General features: G+C 42.8%; 1 protein-coding gene across 1 annotated transcript in view; it reads right to left on the bottom strand.

Moving 5' to 3' along the window:
* EME2 (essential meiotic structure-specific endonuclease subunit 2) overlaps positions 1-26,196 on the bottom strand; it is a 72,065-nt gene that overhangs the window by 25,907 nt on the left and 19,962 nt on the right. The window contains exons 4-7 of the mRNA XM_053713288.1: positions 12,188-12,280; positions 11,951-12,075; positions 11,496-11,601; positions 6,799-6,914 (exon numbers count right to left, since the gene is read on the bottom strand). Coding sequence (XP_053569263.1) covers positions 6,799-6,914; positions 11,496-11,601; positions 11,951-12,075; positions 12,188-12,280 — 440 coding nt within the window. The remainder of the gene's footprint in view (positions 1-6,798; positions 6,915-11,495; positions 11,602-11,950; positions 12,076-12,187; positions 12,281-26,196) is intronic.

Consider the following 26,196-nt stretch of genomic DNA (forward strand, 5'->3'; position numbering starts at 1 on the left):
GATATGGGGCTGAGTTACACATTTAGTCACTGCACACACATCCCCCTCCTACACTAATCTGTATACGATTATACTCTGGGGTCACTTACTGATATGGCGCTGAGTTACACATTTAGTCACTGCACACACATCCCCTCCTACACTAATCTGTATACGATTATACTCTGGGGTCACTTACTGATATGGGGCTGAGTTACACATTTAGTCACTGCACACACATCCCCTCCTACACTAATCTGTATACGATTATACTCTGGGGTCACTTACTGATATGGGCGCTGAGTTACACATTTAGTCACTGCACACACATCCCCCTCCTACACTAATCTGTATACGATTATACTCTGGGGTCACTTACTGATATGGGCGCTGAGTTACACATTTAGTCACTGCACACACATCCCCTCCTACACTAATCGTATACAGATTATACTCTGGGGTCACTTACTGATATGGCGCTGAGTTACACATTTAGTCACTGCACACACATCCCCTCCTACACTAATCTGTATACGATTATACTCTGGGGTCACTTACTGATATGGGCGCTGGGCTAGGCTTTTAGTCACTGCACACACGTCCCCTCCTACACTAATCTGTATACGATTATACTCTGGGGTCACTTACTGATATGGGCGCTGAGTTACACATTTAGTCACTGCACACACATCCCCCTCCTACACTAATCTGTATACGATTATACTCTGGGGTCACTTACTGATATGGGCGCTGAGTTACACATTTAGTCACAGCACACACATCCCCTCCTACACTAATCTGTATACGATTATACTCTGGGGTCACTTACTGATATGGGGCTGAGCTACACATTTAGTCACTGCACACACATCCCCTCCTACACTAATCTGTATACGATTATACTCTGGGGTCACTTACTGATATGGCGCTGAGTTACACATTTAGTCACTGCACACACATCCCCTCCTACACTAATCTGTATACGATTATACTCTGGGGTCACTTACTGATATGGCGCTGAGTTACACATTTAGTCACTGCACACACATCCCCTCCTACACTAATCTGTATACGATTATACTCTGGGGTCACTTACTGATATGGGGCTGAGTTACACATTTAGTCACTGCACACACATCCCCTCCTACACTAATCTGTATACGATTATACTCTGGGGTCACTTACTGATTTTGGCGCTGAGTTACACATTTAGTCACTGCACACACATCCCCTCCTACACTAATCTGTATACGATTATACTCTGGGGTCACTTACTGATACGGCGCTGAGTTACACATTTAGTCACTGCACACACATCCCCTCCTACACTAATCTGTATACGATTATACTCTGGGGTCACTTACTGATACGGCGTGAGTTACACATTTAGTCACTGCACACACATCCCTCTCCTACACTAATCTGTATACGATTATACTCTGGGGTCACTAACTGATATGGGGCTGAGTTACACATTTAGTCACTGCACACACATCCCCTCCTACACTAATCTGTATACGATTATACTCTGGGGTCACTTACTGATATGGGGCTGAGTTACACATTTAGTCACTGCACACACATCCCCTCCTACACTAATCTGTATACGATTATACTCTGGGGTCACTTACTGATATGGGCGCTGGGCTAGGCTTTTAGTCACTGCACACACATCCCCCTCCTACACTAATCTGTATACGATTATACTCTGGGGTCACTTACTGATATGGGGCTGAGTTACACATTTAGTCACTGCACACACATCCCCCTCCTACACTAATCTGTATACGATTATACTCTGGGGTCACTTACTGATATGGGGCTGAGTTACACATTTAGTCACTGCACACACATCCCCTCCTACACTAATCTGTATACGATTATACTCTGGGGTCACTTACTGATATGGGCGCTGAGTTACACATTTAGTCACAGCACACACATCCCCTCCTACACTAATCTGTATACGATTATACTCTGGGGTCACTTACTGATATGGGGCTGAGTTACACATTTAGTCACTGCACACACATCCCCTCCTACACTAATCTGTATACGATTATACTCTGGGGTCACTTACTGATATGGGGCTGAGTTACACATTTAGTCACTGCACACACATCCCCTCCTACACTAATCTGTATACGATTATACTCTGGGGTCACTTACTGATATGGCGCTGAGTTACACATTTAGTCACCTGCACACACATCCCCTCCTACACTAATCTGTATACGATTATACTCTGGGGTCACTTACTGATATGGGGCTGAGTTACACATTTAGTCACTGCACACACATCCCCTCCTACACTAATCTGTATACGATTATACTCTGGGGTCACTTACTGATATGGGCGCTGAGTTACACATTTAGTCACTGCACACACATCCCCCTCCTACACTAATCTGTATACGATTATACTCTGGGGTCACTTACTGATATGGGCGCTGAGTTACACATTTAGTCACTGCACACACATCCCCTCCTACACTAATCTGTATACGATTATACTCTGGGGTCACTTACTGATATTGGGCGCTGAGTTACACATTTAGTCACTGCACACACATCCCCTCCTACACTAATCTGTATACGATTATACTCTGGGGTCACTTACTGATATGGCGCTGAGTTACACATTTAGTCACTGCACACACATCCCCTCCTACACTAATCTGTATACGATTATACTCTGGGGTCACTTACTGATATGGGCGCTGAGTTACACATTTAGTCACTGCACACACATCCCCTCCTACACTAATCTGTATACGATTATACTCTGGGGTCACTTACTGATATGGGCGCTGAGTTACACATTTAGTCACTGCACACACATCCCCTCCTACACTAATCTGTATACGATTATACTCTGGGGTCACTTACTGATATGGGGCTGAGTTACACATTTAGTCACTGCACACACATCCCCCTCCTACACTAATCTGTATACGATTATACTCTGGGGTCACTTACTGATATGGGGCTGAGTTACACATTTAGTCACTGCACACACATCCCCTCCTACACTAATCTGTATACGATTATACTCTGGGGTCACTTACTGATATGGGCGCTGAGTAAAACATTTAGTCACTGCACACACATCCCCTCCTACACTAATCTGTATACGATTATACTCTGGGGTCACTTACTGATATGGGCGCTGAGTTACACATTTAGTCACTGCACACACATCCCCTCCTACACTAATCTGTATACGATTATACTCTGGGGTCACTTACCGATATGGGCGCTGGGCTAGGCTTTTAGTCACTGCACACACATCCCCTCCTACACTAATCTGTATACGATTATACTCTGGGGTCACTTACTGATATGGGCGCTGGGCTAGGCTTTTATTCACTGCACACACATCCCCTCCTACACTAATCTGTATATGATTATACTCTGGGGTCACTTACTGATATGGGCGCTGAGTTACACATTTAGTCACTGCACACACATCCCCTCCTACACTAATCTGTATACGATTATACTCTGGGGTCACTTACTGATATGGGGCTGAGTTACACATTTAGTCACTGCACACACATCCCCTCCTACACTAATCTGTATACGATTATACTCTGGGGTCACTTACTGATATGGCGCTGAGTTACACATTTAGTCACTGCACACACATCCCCTCCTACACTAATCTGTATACGATTATACTCTGGGGTCACTTACTGATATGGGGCTGAGTTACACATTTAGTCACTGCACACACATCCCCTCCTACACTAATCTGTATACGATTATACTCTGGGGTCACTTACTGATATGGGGCTGAGTTACACATTTAGTCACTGCACACACATCCCCTCCTACACTAATCTGTATACGATTATACTCTGGGGTCACTTACTGATACGGCGCTGAGTTACACATTTAGTCACTGCACACACATCCCCTCCTACACTAATCTGTATACGATTATACTCTGGGGTCACTTACTGATATGGGGCTGAGTTACACATTTAGTCACTGCACACACATCCCCTCCTACACTAATCTGTATACGATTATACTCTGGGGTCACTTACTGATATGGGGCTGAGTTACACATTTAGTCACAGCACACACATCCCCTCCTACACTAATCTGTATACGATTATACTCTGGGGTCACTTACTGATATGGGGCTGAGTTACACATTTAGTCACTGCACACACATCCCCTCCTACACTAATCTGTATACGATTATACTCTGGGGTCACTTACTGATATGGGGCTGAGTTACACATTTAGTCACTGCACACACATCCCCTCCTACACTAATCTGTATACGATTATACTCTGGGGTCACTTACCGATATGGGGCTGAGTTACACATTTAGTCACTGCACACACATCCCCTCCTACACTAATCTGTATACGATTATACTCTGGGGTCACTTACTGATATGGGGCTGAGTTACACATTTAGTCACTGCACACACATCCCCTCCTACACTAATCTGTATACGATTATACTCTGGGGTCACTTACTGATATGGCGCTGAGTTACACATTTAGTCACTGCACACACATCCCCTCCTACACTAATCTGTATACGATTATACTCTGGGGTCACTTACTGATATGGGGCTGAGTTACACATTTAGTCACTGCACACACATCCCCTCCTACACTAATCTGTATACGATTATACTCTGGGGTCACTTACTGATATGGGGCTGAGTTACACATTTAGTCACTGCACACACATCCCCTCCTACACTAATCTGTATACGATTATACTCTGGGGTCACTTACTGATATGGGGCTGAGTTACACATTTAGTCACTGCACATACATCCCCTCCTACACTAATCTGTATACGATTATACTCTGGGGTCACTTACTGATATGGCGCTGAGTTACACATTTAGTCACTGCACACACATCCCCTCCTACACTAATCTGTATACGATTATACTCTGGGGTCACTTACTGATATGGCGCTGAGTTACACATTTAGTCACTGCACACACATCCCCCTCCTACACTAATCTGTATACGATTATACTCTGGGGTCACTTACTGATATGGGCGCTGGGCTAGGCTTTTAGTCACTGCACACACGTCCCCTCCTACACTAATCTGTATACGATTATACTCTGGGGTCACTTACTGATATGGGGCTGAGTTACACATTTAGTCACTGCACACACATCCCCTCCTACACTAATCTGTATACGATTATACTCTGGGGTCACTTACTGATATGGGGCTGAGTTACACATTTAGTCACTGCACACACATCCCCTCCTACACTAATCTGTATACGATTATACTCTGGGGTCACTTACTGATATGGCGCTGAGTTACACATTTAGTCACTGCACACACATCCCCTCCTACACTAATCTGTATACGATTATACTCTGGGGTCACTTACTGATATGGCGCTGAGTTACACATTTAGTCACTGCACACACATCCCCCTCCTACACTAATCTGTATACGATTATACTCTGGGGTCACTTACTGATATGGGGCTGAGTTACACATTTAGTCACTGCACACACATCCCCTCCTACACTAATCTGTATACGATTATACTCTGGGGTCACTTACTGATATGGGGCTGAGTTACACATTTAGTCACTGCACACACATCCCCTCCTACACTAATCTGTATACGATTATACTCTGGGGTCACTTACTGATATGGGCGCTGAGTTACACATTTAGTCACTGCACACACATCACCTCCTACACTAATCTGTATACGATTATACTCTGGGGTCACTTACTGATATGGCGCTGAGTTACACATTTAGTCACTGCACACACATCCCCCTCCTACACTAATCTGTATACGATTATACTCTGGGGTCACTTACTGATATGGGGCTGAGTTACACATTTAGTCACTGCACATACATCCCCTCCTACACTAATCTGTATACGATTATACTCTGGGGTCACTTACTGATATGGGGCTGAGTTACACATTTAGTCACTGCACACACATCCCCTCCTACACTAATCTGTATACGATTATACTCTGGGGTCACTTACTGATATGGGGCTGAGTTACACATTTAGTCACTGCACACACATCCCCTCCTACACTAATCTGTATACGATTATACTCTGGGGTCACTTACTGATATGGCGCTGAGTTACACATTTAGTCACTGCACACACATCCCCCTCCTACACTAATCTGTATACGATTATACTCTGGGGTCACTTACTGATATGGGGCTGAGTTACACATTTAGTCACTGCACACACATCCCCTCCTACACTAATCTGTATACGATTATACTCTGGGGTCACTTACTGATATGGCGCTGAGTTACACATTTAGTCACTGCACACACATCCCCTCCTACACTAATCTGTATACGATTATACTCTGGGGTCACTTACTGATATGGGGCTGAGTTACACATTTAGTCACTGCACACACATCCCCTCCTACACTAATCTGTATACGATTATACTCTGGGGTCACTTACTGATATGGGGCTGAGTTACACATTTAGTCACTGCACACACATCCCCTCCTACACTAATCTGTATACGATTATACTCTGGGGTCACTTACTGATATGGGCGCTGAGTTACACATTTAGTCACAGCACACACATCCCCTCCTACACTAATCTGTATACGATTATACTCTGGGGTCACTTACTGATATGGGCGCTGAGTTACACATTTAGTCACTGCACACACATCCCCTCCTACACTAATCTGTATACGATTATACTCTGGGGTCACTTACTGATATGGGGCTGAGTTACACATTTAGTCACTGCACACACATCCCCTCCTACACTAATCTGTATACGATTATACTCTGGGGTCCCTTACCGATATGGGCGCTGGGCTAGGCTTTTAGTCACTGCACACACGTGCTGCCCCAGCTCCTTCCACGTATCCAGAAATAAGACTTCAGTGTTGAAGAAAAGCTGTACGTAGACCAGAGCCTGGAAATAACCACAAACTAATTACAGAGGATTAGTGCACATGCAACTCAAGGGCACAATATGTTTTCTTTTATATACAAAGCACGTGGTTAATCTTACAATAAATTTGTTTATCTAACTGTCCCGCAGAATAGAACAACGTTGGCAAGTCACCTTGCAGCCCCTTAAAGGGACAGGAATCTTTCATGATTTGGATAGAACGTACAATTTAAAACAATTTTCCACTTTACTTCCATTATCAAATTTGCTTTGTTCTCTTGTTATCGTTTGCTGAAGGAACAGCATTGCACTACTGACAGGAAGCTGAACACATCTAGTCAGCCAATCACAAGAGACAATTGTGTTCAGGCACCAATCAGCAGCAGCTCCCACTAGTGTAGGATAAGTGCGTATTGTTTTTCAACAAGGGATACCAAGAGAACAAAGCACATTTAAAAATAGAATTTAATTTAAAAGTGTCTTAAAATGACCGGATCTGTCTGAATCATGCAAGTTTAATTTTGACTTTCCTATCCCTTTAAAGGGACATTAAAGCCAACATTTTTCTTTTATGATTTGGATAGAGAAAAGAACAACTGTTTCCTTCTATTATCTAATTTGCTTTAGTCTCTTGGTTGAATAAGCAGTTATGCACTACTGGGAGCTAGCTAAACACACTGGGTGAGCCAATGACATGAGGCCTATATGTCCAGCCACCAATCAGCAGCTCCTGAGCCTACCTAGGTATCATATTTAACAAAGGATACCAAGAGATCTAAATTAAACAATAACAGAAGTAAATTGGAAAGATGTTTAAAATCACAAGCTCTGTCTGAATCATGAAAGAATAAATTTGGGTTTCCTGCCTCTTTCAGGCCGGTGTGGCAGTACGTCTGAAGATTAACTACATGCTTGTGCACAGTATAGCCACATTCTTGTCCCCTGCTAGTAACTATACACGGTCTAAATGTTCAGCCTTGTAGCTCACCTTACCATCCCCTGCTAGTAACTATACACGGTCTATATGTTCAGCCTTGTAGCTCACCTTACCATCCCCTGCTAGTAACTATACACGGTCTATATGTTCAGCCTTGTAGCTCACCTTACCATCCCCTGCTAGTAACTATACACGGTATATATGTTCAGCCTTGTAGCTCACCTTACCATCCCCTGCTAGTAACTATACACAGTCTATATGTTCAGCCTTGTAGCTCACCTTACCATCCCCTGCTAGTAACTATACACGGTCTATATGTTCAGCCTTGTAGCTTACATTACCATCCCCTGCTAGTAACTATACACGGTCTATATGTTCAGCCTTGTAGCTCACCTTACCATCCCCTGCTAGTAACTATACACGGTCTATATGTTCAGCCTTGTAGCTCACCTTACCATCCCCTGCTAGTAACTATACACGGTCTATATGTTCAGCCTTGTAGCTCACCTTACCATCCCCTGCTAGTAACTATACACGGTCTATATGTTCAGCCTTGTAGCTCACCTTACCATCCCCTGCTAGTAACTATACACAGTCTATATGTTCAGCCTTGTAGCTCACCTTACCATCCCCTGCTAGTAACTATATACGGTCTAAATGTTCAGCCTTGTAGCTCACCTTACCATCCCCTGCTAGTAACTATACACGTTCTATATGTTCAGCCTTGTAGCTCACCTTACCATCCCCTGCTAGTAACTATACACGGTCTAAATGTTCAGCCTTGTAGCTCACCTTACCATCCCCTGCTAGTAACTATACACGGTCTATATGTTCAGCCTTGTAGCTCACCTTACCATCCCCTGCTAGTAACTATATACGGTCTAAATGTTCAGCCTTGTAGCTCACCTTACCGTCCCCTGCTAGTAACTATACACGGTCTATATATTCAGCACTGTAGCTCACCTTACCATCCCCTGCTAGTAACTATACACGGTCTAAATGTTCAGCCTTGTAGCTCACCTTACCGTCCCCTGCTAGTAACTATACACGGTCTATATATTCAGCACTGTAGCTCACCTTACCATCCCCTGCTAGTAACTATACACGGTCTATATGTTCAGCCTTGTAGCTCACCTTACCATCCCCTGCTAGTAACTATATACGGTCTAAATGTTCAGCCTTGTAGCTCACCTTACCATCCCCTGCTAGTAACTATACACGTTCTATATGTTCAGCCTTGTAGCTCACCTTACCATCCCCTGCTAGTAACTATACACGGTCTAAATGTTCAGCCTTGTAGCTCACCTTACCATCCCCTGCTAGTAACTATACACGGTCTATATGTTCAGCCTTGTAGCTCACCTTACCATCCCCTGCTAGTAACTATATACGGTCTAAATGTTCAGCCTTGTAGCTCACCTTACCGTCCCCTGCTAGTAACTATACACGGTCTATATATTCAGCACTGTAGCTCACCTTACCATCCCCTGCTAGTAACTATACACGGTCTATATGTTCAGCCTTGTAGCTCACCTTACCATCCCCTGCTAGTAACTATACACGGTCTATATGTTCAGCCTTGTAGCTCACCTTACCATCCCCTGCTAGTAACTATACACGGTCTATATGTTCAGCCCTGTAGCTCACCTTACCATCCCCTGCTAGTAACTATACACGGTCTATATGTTCAGCCTTGTAGCTCACCTTACCATCCCCTGCTAGTAACTATACACGGTCTATATGTTCAGCCTTGTAGCTCACCTTACCATCCCCTGCTAGTAACTATACACGGTCTAAATGTTCAGCCTTGTAGCTCACCTTACCATCCCATGCTAGTAACTATACACAGTCTATATGTTCAGCCTTGTAGCTCACCTTACCATCCCCTGCTAGTAACTATACACGGTCTATATATTCAGCCCTGTAGCTCAACTTACCATCCCCTGCTGGTAACTATACACGGTCTATATGTTCAGCCTTGTAGCTCACCTTACCATCCCCTGCTAGTAACTATACACAGTCTATATGTTCAGCCTTGTAGCTCACCTTACCATCCCATGCTAGTAACTATACACAGTCTATATGTTCAGCCTTGTAGCTCACCTTACCATCCCATGCTAGTATACAGTCTATATGTTCAGCCTTGTAGCTCACCTTACCATTCCCTGCTAGTATCTATACACAGTCTATATGATCAGCCTTGTAGCTCACCTTACCATCCCATGCTAGTAACTATACACAGTCTATATGTTCAGCCTTGTAGCTCACCTTACCATTCCCTGCTAGTATCTATACACAGTCTATATGATCAGCCTTGTAGCTCACCTTACCATCCCCTGCTAGTAACTATACACGGTCTATATGTTCAGCCTTGTAGCTCACCTTAACATCCCCTGCTAGTAACTATACACGGTCTATATGTTCAGCCTTGTAGCTCACCTTACCATCCCCTGCTAGTAACTATACACAGTATATATGTTCAGCCTTGTAGCTTACATTACCATCCCCTGCTAGTAACTATACAAATCTATATGTTCAGCCTTGTAGCTCACCTTACCATCCCCTGCTAGTAACTATACACAGTATATAATGTTCAGCCTTGTAGCTCACCTTACCATCCCCTGCTAGTAACTATACACAGTATATATGTTCAGCCTTGTAGCTCACCTTCCCATCCCCTGCTAGTAACTATACAAAGTCTATATGTTCAGCCTTGTAGCTCACCTTACCATCCCCTGCTAGTAACTATACACAGTCTATATGTTCAGCCTTGTAGTTCACCTTACCACCCTCTGCTACTAACTATACACAGTCTATATGTTCAGCCTTGTAGCTCACCTTACCATCCCCTGCTAGGAACTATACACGGTCTATATGTTCAGCCTTGTAGCTCACCTTACCATCCCCTGCTAGTAACTATACACAGTATATATGTTCAGCCTTGTAGCTCACCTTCCCATCCCCTGCTAGTAACTATACAAAGTCTATATGTTCAGCCTTGTAGCTCACCTTACCATCCCCTGCTAGTAACTATACACAGTCTATATGTTCAGCCTTGTAGCTCACCTTACCATCCCCTGCTAGTAACTATACACGGTCTATATGTTCAGCCTTATAGCTCACCTTACCATCCCCTGCTAGTTACTATACACGGTCTATATGTTCATGTCAGGGTTTTTTCCCTGTTGTGTTTGCCATGTGCTGCTGGCAGCCATTTTATTCACCTCTCTTCCTGACTATGGTGCATTGTGGGGGATGCTGCTCAATTCCTGCACTTCCTTTTATGGCCAGACTGGTGTGCATCATCCATGTGAGACAGGATTCAGTCTCAGAATTGTGATGTCATCAATTATTATTTAAAGGGCCTCTGTTCAGTATGCTTTGCCTTTGCGTTGTCTCAGACCTGTTTGTGAGAGTTCCTGTGTATTACCTGGCTGCCTGACGTCCTTCCTGGTTCCTAATCCCTGGCATGGTCCTGACTCTGCAGTTTTCCTTGATCCTGATTCCGGCTCGTCTGACTATTCGTATATATGTTCAGCCTTGTAGCTCACCTTACCATCCCCTGCTAGTAACTATACACAGTATATATGTTCAGCCTTGTAGCTCACCTTACCATCCCCTGCTAGTTACTATACACAGTCTATATGTTCAGCCTTGTAGCTCACCTCTGCAATCTGATGTCTGCTCACATAATTATCTGATCTGCTTCTTTCGCTGCCATATTCCTCTGCCTGCCCTAAAGACTCCATGTGATGGGACAACTTCTGACACCTGCAGGTACAGAGACAGAAACATATCTTAATTTACAGACACAGCACTCATCAATGTCATATCATGAGATGCTGTAGACTGAACCCCAAAGCAATTCCCTCTAGGGCAAAGAAGACTAATTAGCGCTGCGGAATCTGTTGGCGCTCTACAAATAACCGATAATAATAATAATAATAATAATCTGGACACCCCTGATGTTTCAGAACTACATTTCCCATGATGCTCAAATAGACTGCAGAGTGCCTCATGGGAAATGTAGTTCCAAAACATCTGGATTGCCAAGCTTAGCCATCAATCACTGCTCTATGGTTTTAAAGTTACAATCAGTTTTAAAGCTGTTACTACTCACAATCGGTAATCATGGAATCCCAAGACCACTACGGTAACTTTCTTTTCAGACAGTTGAGCTGAAATTCCAAAAACAGACTCTATGGTCTCCCTGCTCTGTTGACCAATGCGAGAGCTTCTCGGTACCTAAGTTACAGAAAGACGCAGCAGCAAATAAAGTAACAAACAGTAGTGTGATTTTGTGTGATCCGTCAAGAGAAGTTATTACACATCTACCAGTTGCACCTATGAATAATACCTGAGCAAAAGATCTGATGTTTCTCAAGAAATCATTCGGCTCTACCAAAAGGATCAACTCATCTTCTTCTCCCTGTTGCAACTCAACTCCCTCCTGCAATAAACACAAGATGGCTCCAGTGTGAGATCAAACACACAAGGTGGTCTCATGTTGATATAAATCTAGTTTTAGTGTGCAAAAAAGCAGTTAAGACCTAACATCTCATCAAAATATCTATAATTGTTTATAGTGGGTCCCATATTAAGTTCCTGACACATTTTTTTCCCAAAAATATTTTTGTTGGATCAGAAAAAAAATGACAACTACTTGGATAGTTCCAGTACTTTCATAGGACATTTGTAGATTGTGTCATTTAAACTCAATACATTTAGATCAGTCACAGGCAGCACGTTTTATTATAAGTGCTGTATTTGAGTCCGTGGAATACTAAAACCATCTGAACTGTACCTTAAGGGTAAAGCTTTCTATACCTTACCCACTAGGCGATGACCATACTCTTAACAACCCAATAAACCCAAATAAAAACTCAGACACCAGTTATGGGAGAAAAACCCCTTCCCCATCCGGGAACAAGGGTTGTATTTATTTAAAAAAGTAACTTAATCTTAACTTAAATAACTTAATAAATTAACGTTGGTTGGCAAGATCTTCCCTGTCCTACAACTCCTAATAAAGGGATGTGACTGCCCTAAAGGAATGGGGGCGCCCCATTCCGGCAGCCTGGAGGGCTTTTTAGGAGGGATCGTGCAGGGAGCCACTGAGCGTCAGTCTTTGAATGTGCTCACGTGTCCCCCTCCTCTTTCACCCTGTGTAAAGGTCTTACCTGGTTTGGACTCTGTAGCAGAGATATATGCTCACCCTTACAGGTATCACAGCCCAAAGTGATCAGGTAAGAAAACCACCTGGGCTGTAAATAAATGCACGGGGGCTGTGTGCAAAAAACAAGGATCTGAGTATGCTGTACAAACAAGGGTAAAGCCAAGAGAGTAGTCAAGGTATTGCAGAGATCAAAGGAAGCCAGAGGTGCAGGTAAACTATGAACAGAGCCGGGGTCACAAGCCAGGGTCTGTCTTGGGGATTCAGGAGCAAAGACACCTAAACAGTAAACAACAAACTGACCCTGAGTACAGAAATAGGCAGGGTTATATAGCCAGATAATGAGCTGCTAATTGGTAGGAAGTCCCAGGTAAGCCTGACTGACAATTATAAATGAGCACAGGTGATCCAGGCAAAGCAATATCCAGAGTCCAGTCCCAGTGCTGCAGGCAGGATAAGGAAAGGTAATGAAAGGTTTACACACACACAAATAGAGAGAAGCAGCCGTGGCTTAGAGGCAAGAGAACAAGCCTAGGATAAGAGAGGTCCCAGGTTCAAGTCCCTCGCTGAAGGGGCAACCACGCCTGGCTGTCTGCATGGAACAGTGGGAACCGTTCCATGCAGACGGCCCCACGGGCGTGAAAAGGCTGGGTACAGACCACTTTGAGTTTGGGAGTAAAGTCAACCTCATCATCGGACATGTCAAGGATGTCATCTGGCAGGATGGCGACTCTCGCATAGGTATCCAGACCTAAAAGTTGGTCATCTACATTACTGGGAAACACTGTACCAATAGTGGCCTTGGCAGCTTTATTCCTATTCTTTTTGTTTTTGGCTGCTGTCGAAGTACTTGCAGCTTGTAATTTTTTCTCGAACATCACAAGATCGTGCTTGCAAACAAGAGTACCAATCGAGGCATAAGTGCAGTCAGGTGGCAGTACTTTGTCAGGACAGAATGTAATGCTGGTGCTTGCCGGTACAGAAGTGATGATAGTTTCAGGATTAGGCAAATCATCAGAAAGTTGATAAGACGCTTCAGGAGCAAGAGGTAGAGGCCTAACCGAGGTCTCAGGGACTTCAGGACTAGCAAGAGCAGGTTCCGTAGGTCTACAGGAAATAACAGTTTTAGAGGTTAGTAGACTCTTCTGAACAGCAAAAATGGACAGCCATGAAAGCAACCTTGGCACCTCACAGAATTGCATGTAGAACAAAGAGGGTGAACAAAAACAGTGCCCGTTTGGAGAGCTGGAGGCCGAGGTGGGCGAATAGGGCAATTGGAGATTAAGTGCCCTCTTTCCCCACAGTAAAAGCAAGGGACATGGCTCCTCCTTCTTGCTCTTTCTTGGGAAGCCTGCCTATTACGGATTACCCCTATCTATATAGACTCCTCAATGTCCTGGGAACGAGTATATGATTCATCAGGAGCATCAAGGTTTGCCGGTGAATACTGGTAAAAAGCATCTGTCAGTGTGCCAGGAATCAGACTGAGATGAGAAGTGCAAAAATAATCACACCTTTATTAACAGCAAAAAAATAATAAAAAGTCCATAAAACAAATAATAAGCCAGGAATCAAAACCAGAGCTGGTATTCAGATGAGCCGAGTCAGGAGCCAAAGCGAATAGTCAGACACGCCGAGTCAGGAGCCAAAGCGTGTAGTCAGACGAGCCGGAATCAGGAACAAGGAGAACAACAGAGTCAGGAACAAGCCAGGGATCAGGAACCAGGAGGGACGTCAGACAGCCAGGTAATACACAGGAGCTCTCACAAACAGGTCTGAGACAACGCAAGGGCAAAGCATACTGAACAGAGGCCCTTTAAATAATAAGTGATAACATCACAATTCTGAGACTGCATCCTGTCTCACACTGATGATGAACACCAGTCTGGCCATAAAAGGAAGTGCAGGAAATGAGCAGCATCACACAGTATGCACCAGAGTAGCAAGAGAGGTGAGTAAAATGCAGCACATGGCAAACAAAAGAGGGAAAAAACCCTGACAGCATCCCAGTCACGAGGAAGCTGTGATCTGTGTGAACGTGGAACAGTCCTAGGAACCTTAGTTTGCCTTGTGGTAGTACACCGAGTGGCCATGGCTGTTATGAAAGCCCCCCACAGGACTCTTAGCCATGAGCATCTGGTGTGCCCATTTTTTGATCTGCCCAGAAAGCAGGTTGATGGCTGAGTGGACCATAATGAAGTCAGTTGCATACATATGAGGCTTTAAGGCAAACAACAGCTTACAATCTACCTTAAAGACCAAGAAGAAGGAACAGCTACCATCAAATCTCTCGGGTAATAATACAAAAGGTTTACGATACGCTGGTTCTGGGACTAGGTGTACCGTACCTTTAAGAGCACAAAAGTCCCGCTGCAAATCCAAAACAGTCTGAGACAAGTTGGATACCTGCTGGGTCAGGGCAGTGAGCATCCTGTTTATCTATGCAGGCTCCATAATGGTCATTATGTAAAGGTCTTACCTGGTTTGGAGTCTGTAGCACAGATATGTGCTCACCCTTACAGGTATCATAGCCCAAAGTGATCAGGTAAAACCACCTGGGCTGTAAATAAATGCACGGGGGCTGTGTGCAAAAACCAAGGATCTGAGTATGCTGTACAAACAAGGGTAAATCCAATACCAAACACACACATACACAAACACACACATACATACATATACACATGTATACACACACAAACACACACATTTATACACACACACATACACACAAACATACACATGTATACATACACACACACACACACACATACATACACACACACATGCATGCATACACATGTATACATACACACATGTATACATACACACACACATACACACACATACATACACATACATACAGAGAAGCAGCCGTGGCTTAGAGGCAAAAGAACAAGCCTAGGATAAGAGAGGACCCAGGTTAAAGTCCCTCGCTTGCCCCCAAAGGGGCGACCACACCTGTCTGTCTGCATGGAACGGTGGGAACCGTGACACCCTGCCAGGCTGAGCCTACCGCAGATTTGAAGCACCCCGCTGCAACAGGATGCATGACGCCATCCTCCTAGAAGTAAGACTGGAGTTGAGGGACCCCCAAACTGCTAAGACAACGGTTCCTCGGTCAAAAGACTGTTAGTTCCAAAGGAGGGTCCCTAAGAGCACAATAACAGCACTTTGGTTTTATTAAGGTTCGAATGAATATTCAGCCCCCAGCCAAAGTGAGACTATTGCCGGCATCTCTGTAGTCTGCTGTCAACCAAGACGTGGCTACTGGCTCAGTACTGTATTAGAATGGGCCAAGGGACAAGAACAGGTTAGTGGCCCTACTTCCTGCCTGCAGACACTAATATAGGGTCTGCAACATCAGCTAATACACTTACTCAGACAAAAGTTAACCCTTAAAGGGCCATGATACCCAAATGTTGAAACACTTTGAAAGTGATGCAGGATAGCTGTAAAAAGCTAACTAGAAAATATCACCTGAACATCTCTATGTAAAAAAGAAAGATATTTTACCTCAAAAGTTCCTCAGTAGCCACATCCCATTGTAAAGGACATTAAGCAGCAAATCAGTATGTCTGTCCCGGGACAGCCAAGGGAGTGAGCTTCGTGCACACTCATGTTATTTCCCTATTCAGTTTAAGGAAGTTTACTATGAAATCTCATGATATTAAGTGAAATCAACTGATGCTGATTGGTTGCTGTTCACTTCTTCATTTTTTAAAAAAAATTTCACCTGCAGTTGAAGTATAACTTTTTACACAGAACTTTATCTGGTGAGCTAAGGAAATTGTGAGGTAAAATATTTTCTTTTTTTACATAGAGATGCTCAGGTTATATTTTCCTGTCAGTGTTTTACAGTTATACTGCATCAGTTTCAAGTCATTTAGCATTATGTCCCTTTAAGTTGCTCTCCACTTTCCTTAACCCTACGTGGAACCAACATCACTGTGTTAGGGGGGTGGGGGAGCGTGGATTAAGAGGAATAGAGAGTTAGTGCAGGTGTTCTGTGCGCTAAAGTAGCAGAAGACAACGACCTGCAGACAGACTTGAGAGATTACTTCCGAGGACAGAATGGGGCCACATGAGACGTTGCCATTTTCCCGGCAGAGAAAAGGATGAGACTGCATGAGACGTGGCTACTGGCTCAGTACTGTATTAGAATGGGCTCTGACATTTTAAAGGGACAATTTACACCTTTAATTTGCTTCATTCCCATGATATTCTGTGTTGAAGAGATACCTAGGTAGGCATCTGGAGCACTATATGACAGGAAATAGTGCTGCCCTCTAGTGCTACAGAAATGGGCTGTCTCCTAAGCATATGTCCCTGCTTTTCAACAAAAGATACAAAGAGAATAAAGTAAAATTGATTATTCTAGAAGTAAACTAGAAAGAGGTTTATAATTGCTCTATCTGAATCTCACCCCTTTAAGTATAGGCTGCTGAAAAGCTGTGTAAACACAGTCAGAAGAAAAAAATACACTCTCATTGGGGTTATGAGAGATACGTAATGTTAATAAGTGTGCTGAAATTTCCTATACAAAAATAAACATAAATAAGTCATTTCTTGTACATTTTATGCTCTGCAGCTAATCATTGGAAGCACATTAAGTGAAAACTGTTTTTGTAATGCTCGTGGGATAATCCACTATCAGACCGAACTCGGCCAGTAGTCTACTTATCCCGGCGTCAAACCGGAATGATAGGGAATATCCCAGAGCAGAGAAAGTTCGCAAGATGAGGTAAGCTGCACTCACCACAGGCAGGATGGTCTTCAGCGGTAACAGGCAGGGAGTCAAAGAAGACAGTTCGGGGGTACACCACAAGAAGGGTCAGGCAGGCAGGATTTGACAACGGTAAAGCAGTCCAAGGGTAAACCACTAGAGTGGTCAGGACAGGCAGGATTTGACAACGGTAAAGCAGTCCAAGGGTAAACCACTAGAGTGGTCAGGCAGGCAGGGTTTGGCAACAGTGAGGCTATCCAGAACAATAGGGGTTAATCAAGCAGAGTGGTCAGACCAGCAGAGTTCAGCAGCAGTATATCAATCCAGCAATATTGGGGTTAACAGGTAGAGTGGTCAGACAAGCAGAGTTCAGCAGCAGTATATCAATCCAGCAATATAGGGGTTAACAGGTAGAGTGGCCAGACAAGCAGAGTTCAGCAGCAGTATATGAATCCAGCAATTTAGGGGTTAACAGGCAGAGTAGTCAGACAGCCAGAGTTCAGCAGCAGTATCAATCCAGCAATTTAGGGGTTAACAGGCAGAGTAGTCAGACAGCCAGAGTTCAGCAGCAGTATATCAATCCAGCAATTTAGGGGTTAACAGGCAGAGTTCAGCAGCAGTACCAATCCAGCAATATAGGGGTTAACAGGAAGAGTTCACCAGCAGTATATCAATAATATAATCAGAGAAGCACACAAAGTAACACCTATACTTGGGCAGTGATTGATCGTTTTTGAGAAACTTACATAGACGCAGGATTCGCGCCACAGGTGTCCGATCAGCATCAGAGAGAGAGATGAGCATGCAGCGATGACATCAGCGTTGCACGCATCCGAACCCGACACAGCCCCTGGCAACAAGCAGGGAAGGAGACGCCGCGCCCCTAGCCACGGCTAGAGCGGCGTGACAGTTTTACAGTACACTGTACCTTGAAACAGCTACTAAATGTCCAATACACTTTATGGAAACATATTTTCACTGTTGAGCTTTACTAAACATGAGAGAACTTGATAGATTTAAATAAAATTGGTCCCAGAATATGTTTGTAATACGTTTGTAATTTCATGGGCTAGTAGTATTTAGAGAACAAACCGTTGGTAGTTGCAATATCATAAGGCCAACGATATATGTTCATAAAAAACATAATTTATGCTTACCTGATAAATTCCTTTCTCCTGTAGTGTAGTCAGTCCACGGGTCATCCATTACTTATGGGATTATATCTCCTCCCTAACAGGAAGTGCAAGAGGATCACCCAAGCAGAGCTGCTATATAGCTCCTCCCCTCTACGTCATACCCAGTCATTCGACCAAAACCAAACGAGAAAGGAGAAACTATAGGGTGCAGTGGTGACTGGAGTTTAATTTAAAATTTAGACCTGCCGTAAAAACAGGGAGGGCCGTGGACTGACTACACTACAGGAGAAAGGAATTTATCAGGTAAGCATAAATTATGTTTTCTCCTGTTAAGTGTAGTCAGTCCACGGGTCATCCATTACTTATGGGATACCAATACCAAAGCTAAAAGTACACGGATGACGGGAGGGACAGGCAGGACCTCTACACGGAAGGAACCACTGCCTGAAGAACCTTTCTCCCAAAAACAGCCTCCGAAGAAGCAAAAGTGTCAAATTTGTAAAATTTGGAAAAGGTGTGAAGTGAAGACCAAGTTGCAGCCTTGCAAATCTGTTCAACAGAGGCCTCATTTTTAAAGGCCCAAGTGGAAGCCACAGCTCTGGTAGAATGAGCTGTAATTCTTTCAGGAGGCTGCTGTCCAGCAGTCTCATAGGCTAAACGTATTATGCTACGAAGCCAGAAAGAGAGAGAGGTAGCCGAAGCCTTTTGACCTCTCCTTTGTCCAGAATAAACGACAAACAGGGAAGAAGTTTTGTCGAAAATCTTTAGTTGCCTGCAAATAAAATTTCAGGGCACGGACGACGTCCAGATTGTGCAGAAGTCGTTCCTTCTTTGAGGAAGGGTTAGGGCACAATGAAGGAACAACAATCTCTTGATTGATATTCCTGTTGGTGACTACCTTAGGTAAGAACCCAGGTTTAGTACGCAGAACTACCTTGTCTGAATGAAAAATCAGATAAGGGGAATCACAATGTAAGGCTGATAACTCAGAGACTCTTCGAGCCGAGGAAATAGCCATTAGGAATAGAACTTTCCAAGATAACAGCTTGATATCAATGGAATGAAGGGGTTCAAACGGAACACCCTGTAAAACATTAAGAACTAAGTTTAAGCTCCATGGCGGGGCAACAGTTTTAAACACAGGCTTAATCCTGGCCAAAGCCTGACAAAAAGCCTGAACGTCTGGAACTTCAGACAGACGCTTGTGCAAAAGAATGGACAGAGCTGAGATCTGTCCCTTTAACGAACTAGCAGATAAACCCTTTTCTAAGCCTTCTTGTAGAAAAGACAATATCCTAGGAATCCTAACCTTACTCCATGAGTAACTTTTGGATTCGCACCAATGTAAGTATTTACGCCATATTTTATGGTAAATTTTCCTGGTAACAGGTTTCCTAGCCTGTATTAAGGTATCAATCACTGACTCCGAGAATCCACGCTTTGATAGAATCAGGCGTTCAATCTCCATGCAGTCAGCCTCAGAGAAATTAGATTTGGATGTTTGAAAGGACCCTGAACCAGAAGGTCCTGTCTCAGAGGCAGAGACCATGGTGGACAGGACGAAATGTCCACTAGATCTGCATACCAGGTCCTGCGTGGCCACGCAGGCGCTATTAGAATCACCAATGCTCTCTCCTGCTTGATCCTGGCAATCAGACGAGGAAGTATCGGGAAGGGTGGAAACACATAAGCCATGTTGAAGACCCAAGGTGCTGTCAGAGCATCTATCAGAAACGCTTCCGGGTCCCTGGATCTTGATCCGTAACAAGGAAGCTTGGCGTTCTGGTGAGACGCCATGAGATCCAGATCTGGTTTGCCCCAACGCCGAAGCAGTTGTGCAAATACCTCCGGGTGAAGTTCCCATTCCCCCGGATGAAAAGTCTGGCGACTTAGGAAATCCGCCTCCCAGTTCTCCACGCCTGGGATGTGGCTCGCTGACAGGTGGCAAGAGTGAGACTCTGCCCAGCGAATTATCTTTGAGACTTCCATCATCGCTAGGGAACTCCTTGTCCCTCCCTGATGGTTGATGTAAGCCACAGTCGTGATGTTGTCCGACTGGAACCTGATGAACCTCAGAGTTGCTAGCTGAGGCCAAGCCAGAAGAGCATTGAGAACTGCTCTCAATTCCAGAATGTTTATTGGAAGGAGACTCTCCTCCTGAGTCCATGATCCCTGAGCCTTCAGGGAATTCCAGACAGCGCCCCAACCTAGTAGGCTGGCGTCTGTTGTTACAACTGTCCAGTCTGGCCTGCTGAAGGGCATTCCCCTGGACAGATGTGGCCAAGAAAGCCACCATAGAAGAGAATCTCTGGTCTCTTGATCCAGATTCAGCATAGGGGACAAATCTGAGTAATCCCCATTCCACTGACTTAGCATGCACAATTGTAGTGGTCTGAGATGCAGGCGCGCAAATGGTACTATGTCCATTGCCGCTACCATTAAGCCGATTACCTCCATGCATTGAGCCACTGACGGGTGTTGAATGGAATGAAGGACACGGCAAGCATTTAGAAGTTTTGTTAACCTGTCTTCTGTCAGGTAAATTTTCATTTCTACAGAATCTATAAGAGTCCCCAAGAAAGGAACTCTTGTGAGTGGCCTTAGAGAACTCTTTTCTACGATCACCTTCCACCCATGCCAGAACCAACTCTGTATGAGACTTGGCAGTCTGGAAACTTGACGCTTGTATCAGAATGTCGTCTAGGTACGGAGCTAACGAAATTCCTCGCGGTCTTAGTACCGCCAGAAGAGAGCCCAGAACCTTTGTAAAGATTCTTGGAGCCGTGGCTAACCCGAAGGGAAGAGCTACAAACTGGTAATGCCTGTCTAGGAAGGCAAACCTTAGGTACCGATAATGATCCTTGTGGATCGGTATGTGGAGGTAGGCATCCTTTAAATCCACTGTGGTCATGTATTGACCCCTTTGGATCATAGGTAAGATTGTCCGAATAGTCTCCATTTTGAACGATGGAACTCTTAGGAATTTGTTTAGGATCTTTAAGTCCAAAATTGGTCTGAAGGTTCCCTCTTTCTTGGGAACCACAAACAGATTTGAATAAAATCCTTGTCCGTGTTCCGACCGCGGAACTGGATGGATCACTCCCATTAGTAAAAGGTCTTGTACACAGCGTAGAAACGCTTTTCTCTTTAGCTGGTTTGTTGACAGCCTTGAAAGATGAAATCTCCCTTTTGGAGGAGAAGCTTTGAAGTCCAGAAGATATCCCTGAGATATGATCTCTAAAGCCCAGGGATCCTGGACATCTCTTGCCCAAGCCTGGGCGAAGAGAGAAAGTCTGCCCCCCACTAGATCCGTTTCCGGATCGGGGGCCCTCACTTCATGCTGTCTTAGGGGCAGCAGCAGGCTTTCTGGCCTGCTTGCCCTTGTTCCAGGACTGGTTAGGTTTCCAGCCCTGTCTGTAGCGAGCAACAGTTCCTTCCTGCTTTGGGGCTGAGGAAGTTGATGCTGTTCCTGCCTTGAAGTTACGAAAGGCACGAAAATTAGACTGTCTAGCCCTTGGTTTGGCTCTGTCTTGAGGCAGGGCATGACCCTTACCCCCAGTAATGTCAGCGATAATTTCTTTCAAACCGGGCCCGAATAATGTCTGCCCTTTGAAAGGTATGTTAAGCAATTTAGATTTAGAGGTTACATCGGCTGACCAAGATTTAAGCCACAGTGCTCTGCGCGCTTGAATGGCGAATCCTGAATTCTTAGCCGTAAGTTTAATTAAGTGTACTACGGCATCGGAAATAAAATGAATTGGCTAGCTTAAGTACTCTAAGCTTGTCTGTAATTTCATCCAATGTAACTGAGTTAATGTTCTCTTCCAGAGACTCAAACCAGAATGCCGCAGCAGCCGTGATAGGCGCAATGCATGCAAGGAGTTGTAATATAAAACCTTGTTGAACAAACATTTTCTTAAGGTAACCCTCTAACTTTTTATCCATTGGATCTGAAAAAGCACAGCTATCCTCCACCGGGATAGTGGTGCGCTTAGCCAGAGTAGAAACTGCTCCCTCCACCTTAGGGACCGTCTGCCATAAGTCCCGTGTGGTGGCGTCTATTGGAAACATTTTTCTAAATATAGGAGGGGGTGAAAAAGGCACACCGGTTCTATCCCACTCCTTGTTAATAATTTCTGTAAGCCTCTTAGGTATAGGAAAAACATCAGTACACACCGGTACCGCCTAGTATCTATCCAGCCTACACATTTTCTCTGGAATTGCAACCGTGTTACAATCATTCAGAGCCGCTAATACCTCCCCTAGCAATACACGGAGGTTTTCAAGCTTAAATTTAAAATTTGAAATGTCTGAGTCCAGTTTACTTGGATCAGATCCGTCACCCACAGAATGAAGTTCTCCGTCCTCATGTTCTGCATATTGTGACGCAGTATCAGACATGGCTCTAATATTATCAGCGCACTCTGTTCTCACCCCAGAGTGGTCGCGTTTACCCCTAATTTCTGGCAATTTACATAATACTTCAGTCATAACATTAGCCATGTCTTGCAAAGTGATTTGTATGGGCCGCCCTGATGTACTTGGCGCCACAATATCACGCACCTCCCGAGCGGGAGACGCAGGTACTGACACGTGAGGAGAGTTAGTCTGCATAACTTCCCCCTCGTTGTCTGGTGAAATTTTCTTTACATGTACACTTTTATTTAAAGTAGCATCAATGCAATTAGTACACAAATTTCTATTGGGCTCCACATTGGCCTTTAAACATATTGCACAAAGTTTCCTCTGTGTCAGACATGTTTAACAGACTAGCAATGAAACTAGCAAGCTTGGAAAAAACTTTTGAAATAAATTTTCAAGCAATATAAAAAACGTTACTGTGCCTTTAAGAAACACTAATAAACTGTCACAGTAGAATTACAATGAACCAAATTTGTTATAGCAACCAAATTTTCACAATAAATGCAATAAGTTAGCAAAGGATTGCACCCACCAGCAAATGGATGATTAACCCCTTAATACCCAAAAACGGATAACAGATATAAAAAAAAAACGTTTTATCACAGTCAAAAAGCACAGTCTCACAGGTCTGCTGTGAGTGATTACCTCCCTCAAAACTAGTTTTGGAGACCCCTGGGCTCAGTAGAGACGTCCTGGATCATGGAGGAAGGAATAGGAAGACTGTGAGTGAATTCTTACTGCGCAAGAAAGCGCCAAAATAGGCCCCTCCCACTCATATTATAGCAGTGGGGAAGCTCAGCAAACTGAAAGTATTCATAAATAACGACAGCCATGTGGAAAAATAATGCCCAAAAATTTTTATCACCAAGTACCTCAGATAAAAACGATTAACATGCCAGTAAAAACGTTTTAAAATAAAATTATGAAATGATACTAATAAGCCTGCTGCTAGTCGCTTACACTGCAGTGGGGGCTCAAGTATAAGTTAAATGTACACAGTATTTTCTTAGTGAAGTTCCATTCCCCAGAAATACCTCAGTGTAACATACATACATATCAGCCTGATACCAGTCGATATTACTGCATTTAAGGCTGTCCCCTGATCTGAAGTTACCTCTCTCCTCAGAATGGCCGAGAACAGCAAATAAATCTTAGTTACGACCGCTAAGATCATACATAAACTCAGGTAGATTCTTCTTCTAATGCTGCCTGAGAAAAAACAACACACTCCGGTGCTGTTTAAAATAACAAACTTTTGATTGAAGATATAAAAACTAATTTTAATAACCACAGTCCTCTCACACGTCCTATCTATTAGTTAGGTGCAAGAGAATGACTGGGTATGACGTAGAGGGGAGGAGCTATATAGCAGCTCTGCTTGGGTGATCCTCTTGCACTTCCTGTTAGGGAGGAGATATAATCCCATAAGTAATGGATGACCCGTGGACTGACTACACTTAACAGGAGAAAGAGCTATCAACTATTTATTCAGGTAGTCTGCACTTGTAATGTATTTATACCATTATCCGTATTATATTATTTATAGCATTATCCGTATTATATTTATACCATTATCTGTATTATATTATTTATACCATTATCCGTATTAAGTTTATACCATTATCCATATTATATTATTTATACCATTATCCATATTATATTTATACCATTATCCATATTATATTATTTATACCATTATCCATATTATATTTATACCATTATCCATATTATATTTATACCATTATCCATATTATATTATTTATACCATTATCCATATTATATTTATACCATTATCCATATTATATTATTTATACCATTATCCATATTATATTTATACCATTATCCATATTATATTTATACCATTATCCATATTATATTATTTATACCATTATCTGTATTACATTATTTATACCATTATCCGTATTACATTATTTATACCATTATCCGTATTACATTATTTATACCATTATCCGTATTACATTATTTATACCATTATCCGTATTATATTTATACTATTATCTATATTATATTATTTATACCATTAACCATATTATATTATTTATACCATTATCCGTATTACATTATTTATACCATTATCCATATTATATTATTTATACCATTAACCATATTATATTATTTATACCATTATCCGTATTTTATTTATACCATTATCCGTATTATATTTATACTATTATCCATATTATATTATTTATACCATTAACCATATTATATTATTTATACCATTATCCGTATTTTATTTATACCATTATCCGTATTATATTTATACTATTATCCATATTATATTATTTATACCATTAACCATATTATATTATTTATACCATTATCCATATTACATTATTTATACCATTATCCGTATTATATTTATACTATTATCCATATTATATTATTTATACCATTATCCGTATTATATTATTTTTACCATTATCCGTATTTTATTTATACCATTACCCATATTATATTTATACCACCAATAAATGCTTCACAAACAGAAGGGGTGTGTATATATTAGTCTGCAAAGCGCAACTTTACAATATAATTATTTTATGCATAAACTAGGATATAATAATTGGTCCTTCAACAAAAATGTTAACATTACAGCGATAATGGGTTTGTCTCTATAATCTTAGTAGAGAGGAAGTCTTAGCTGTTATTTTATTCAGTCTCTAAAACGTCTTTCAAAAACAAAGGTTGGGACTGTCTCCTAAATATTCAGTTTTGTCTAAAAGTCTATATATTAATTTGTCACCTCAGTATTATGTTGTATGTTTAGTAAAACAGCTACTAGAGTTTGGACAGCTACTAGAATAAGATTCATGAAAATGAGTATAGAAAAAAGGGATATGTATACCGTCTATATGCAGTAAATCGAATGTATGCTTATCAAAAACTCT

This window comes from Bombina bombina, chromosome 5, assembly GCF_027579735.1.
Source record: "Bombina bombina isolate aBomBom1 chromosome 5, aBomBom1.pri, whole genome shotgun sequence".
NCBI classification, from domain to species: domain Eukaryota; kingdom Metazoa; phylum Chordata; class Amphibia; order Anura; family Bombinatoridae; genus Bombina; species Bombina bombina.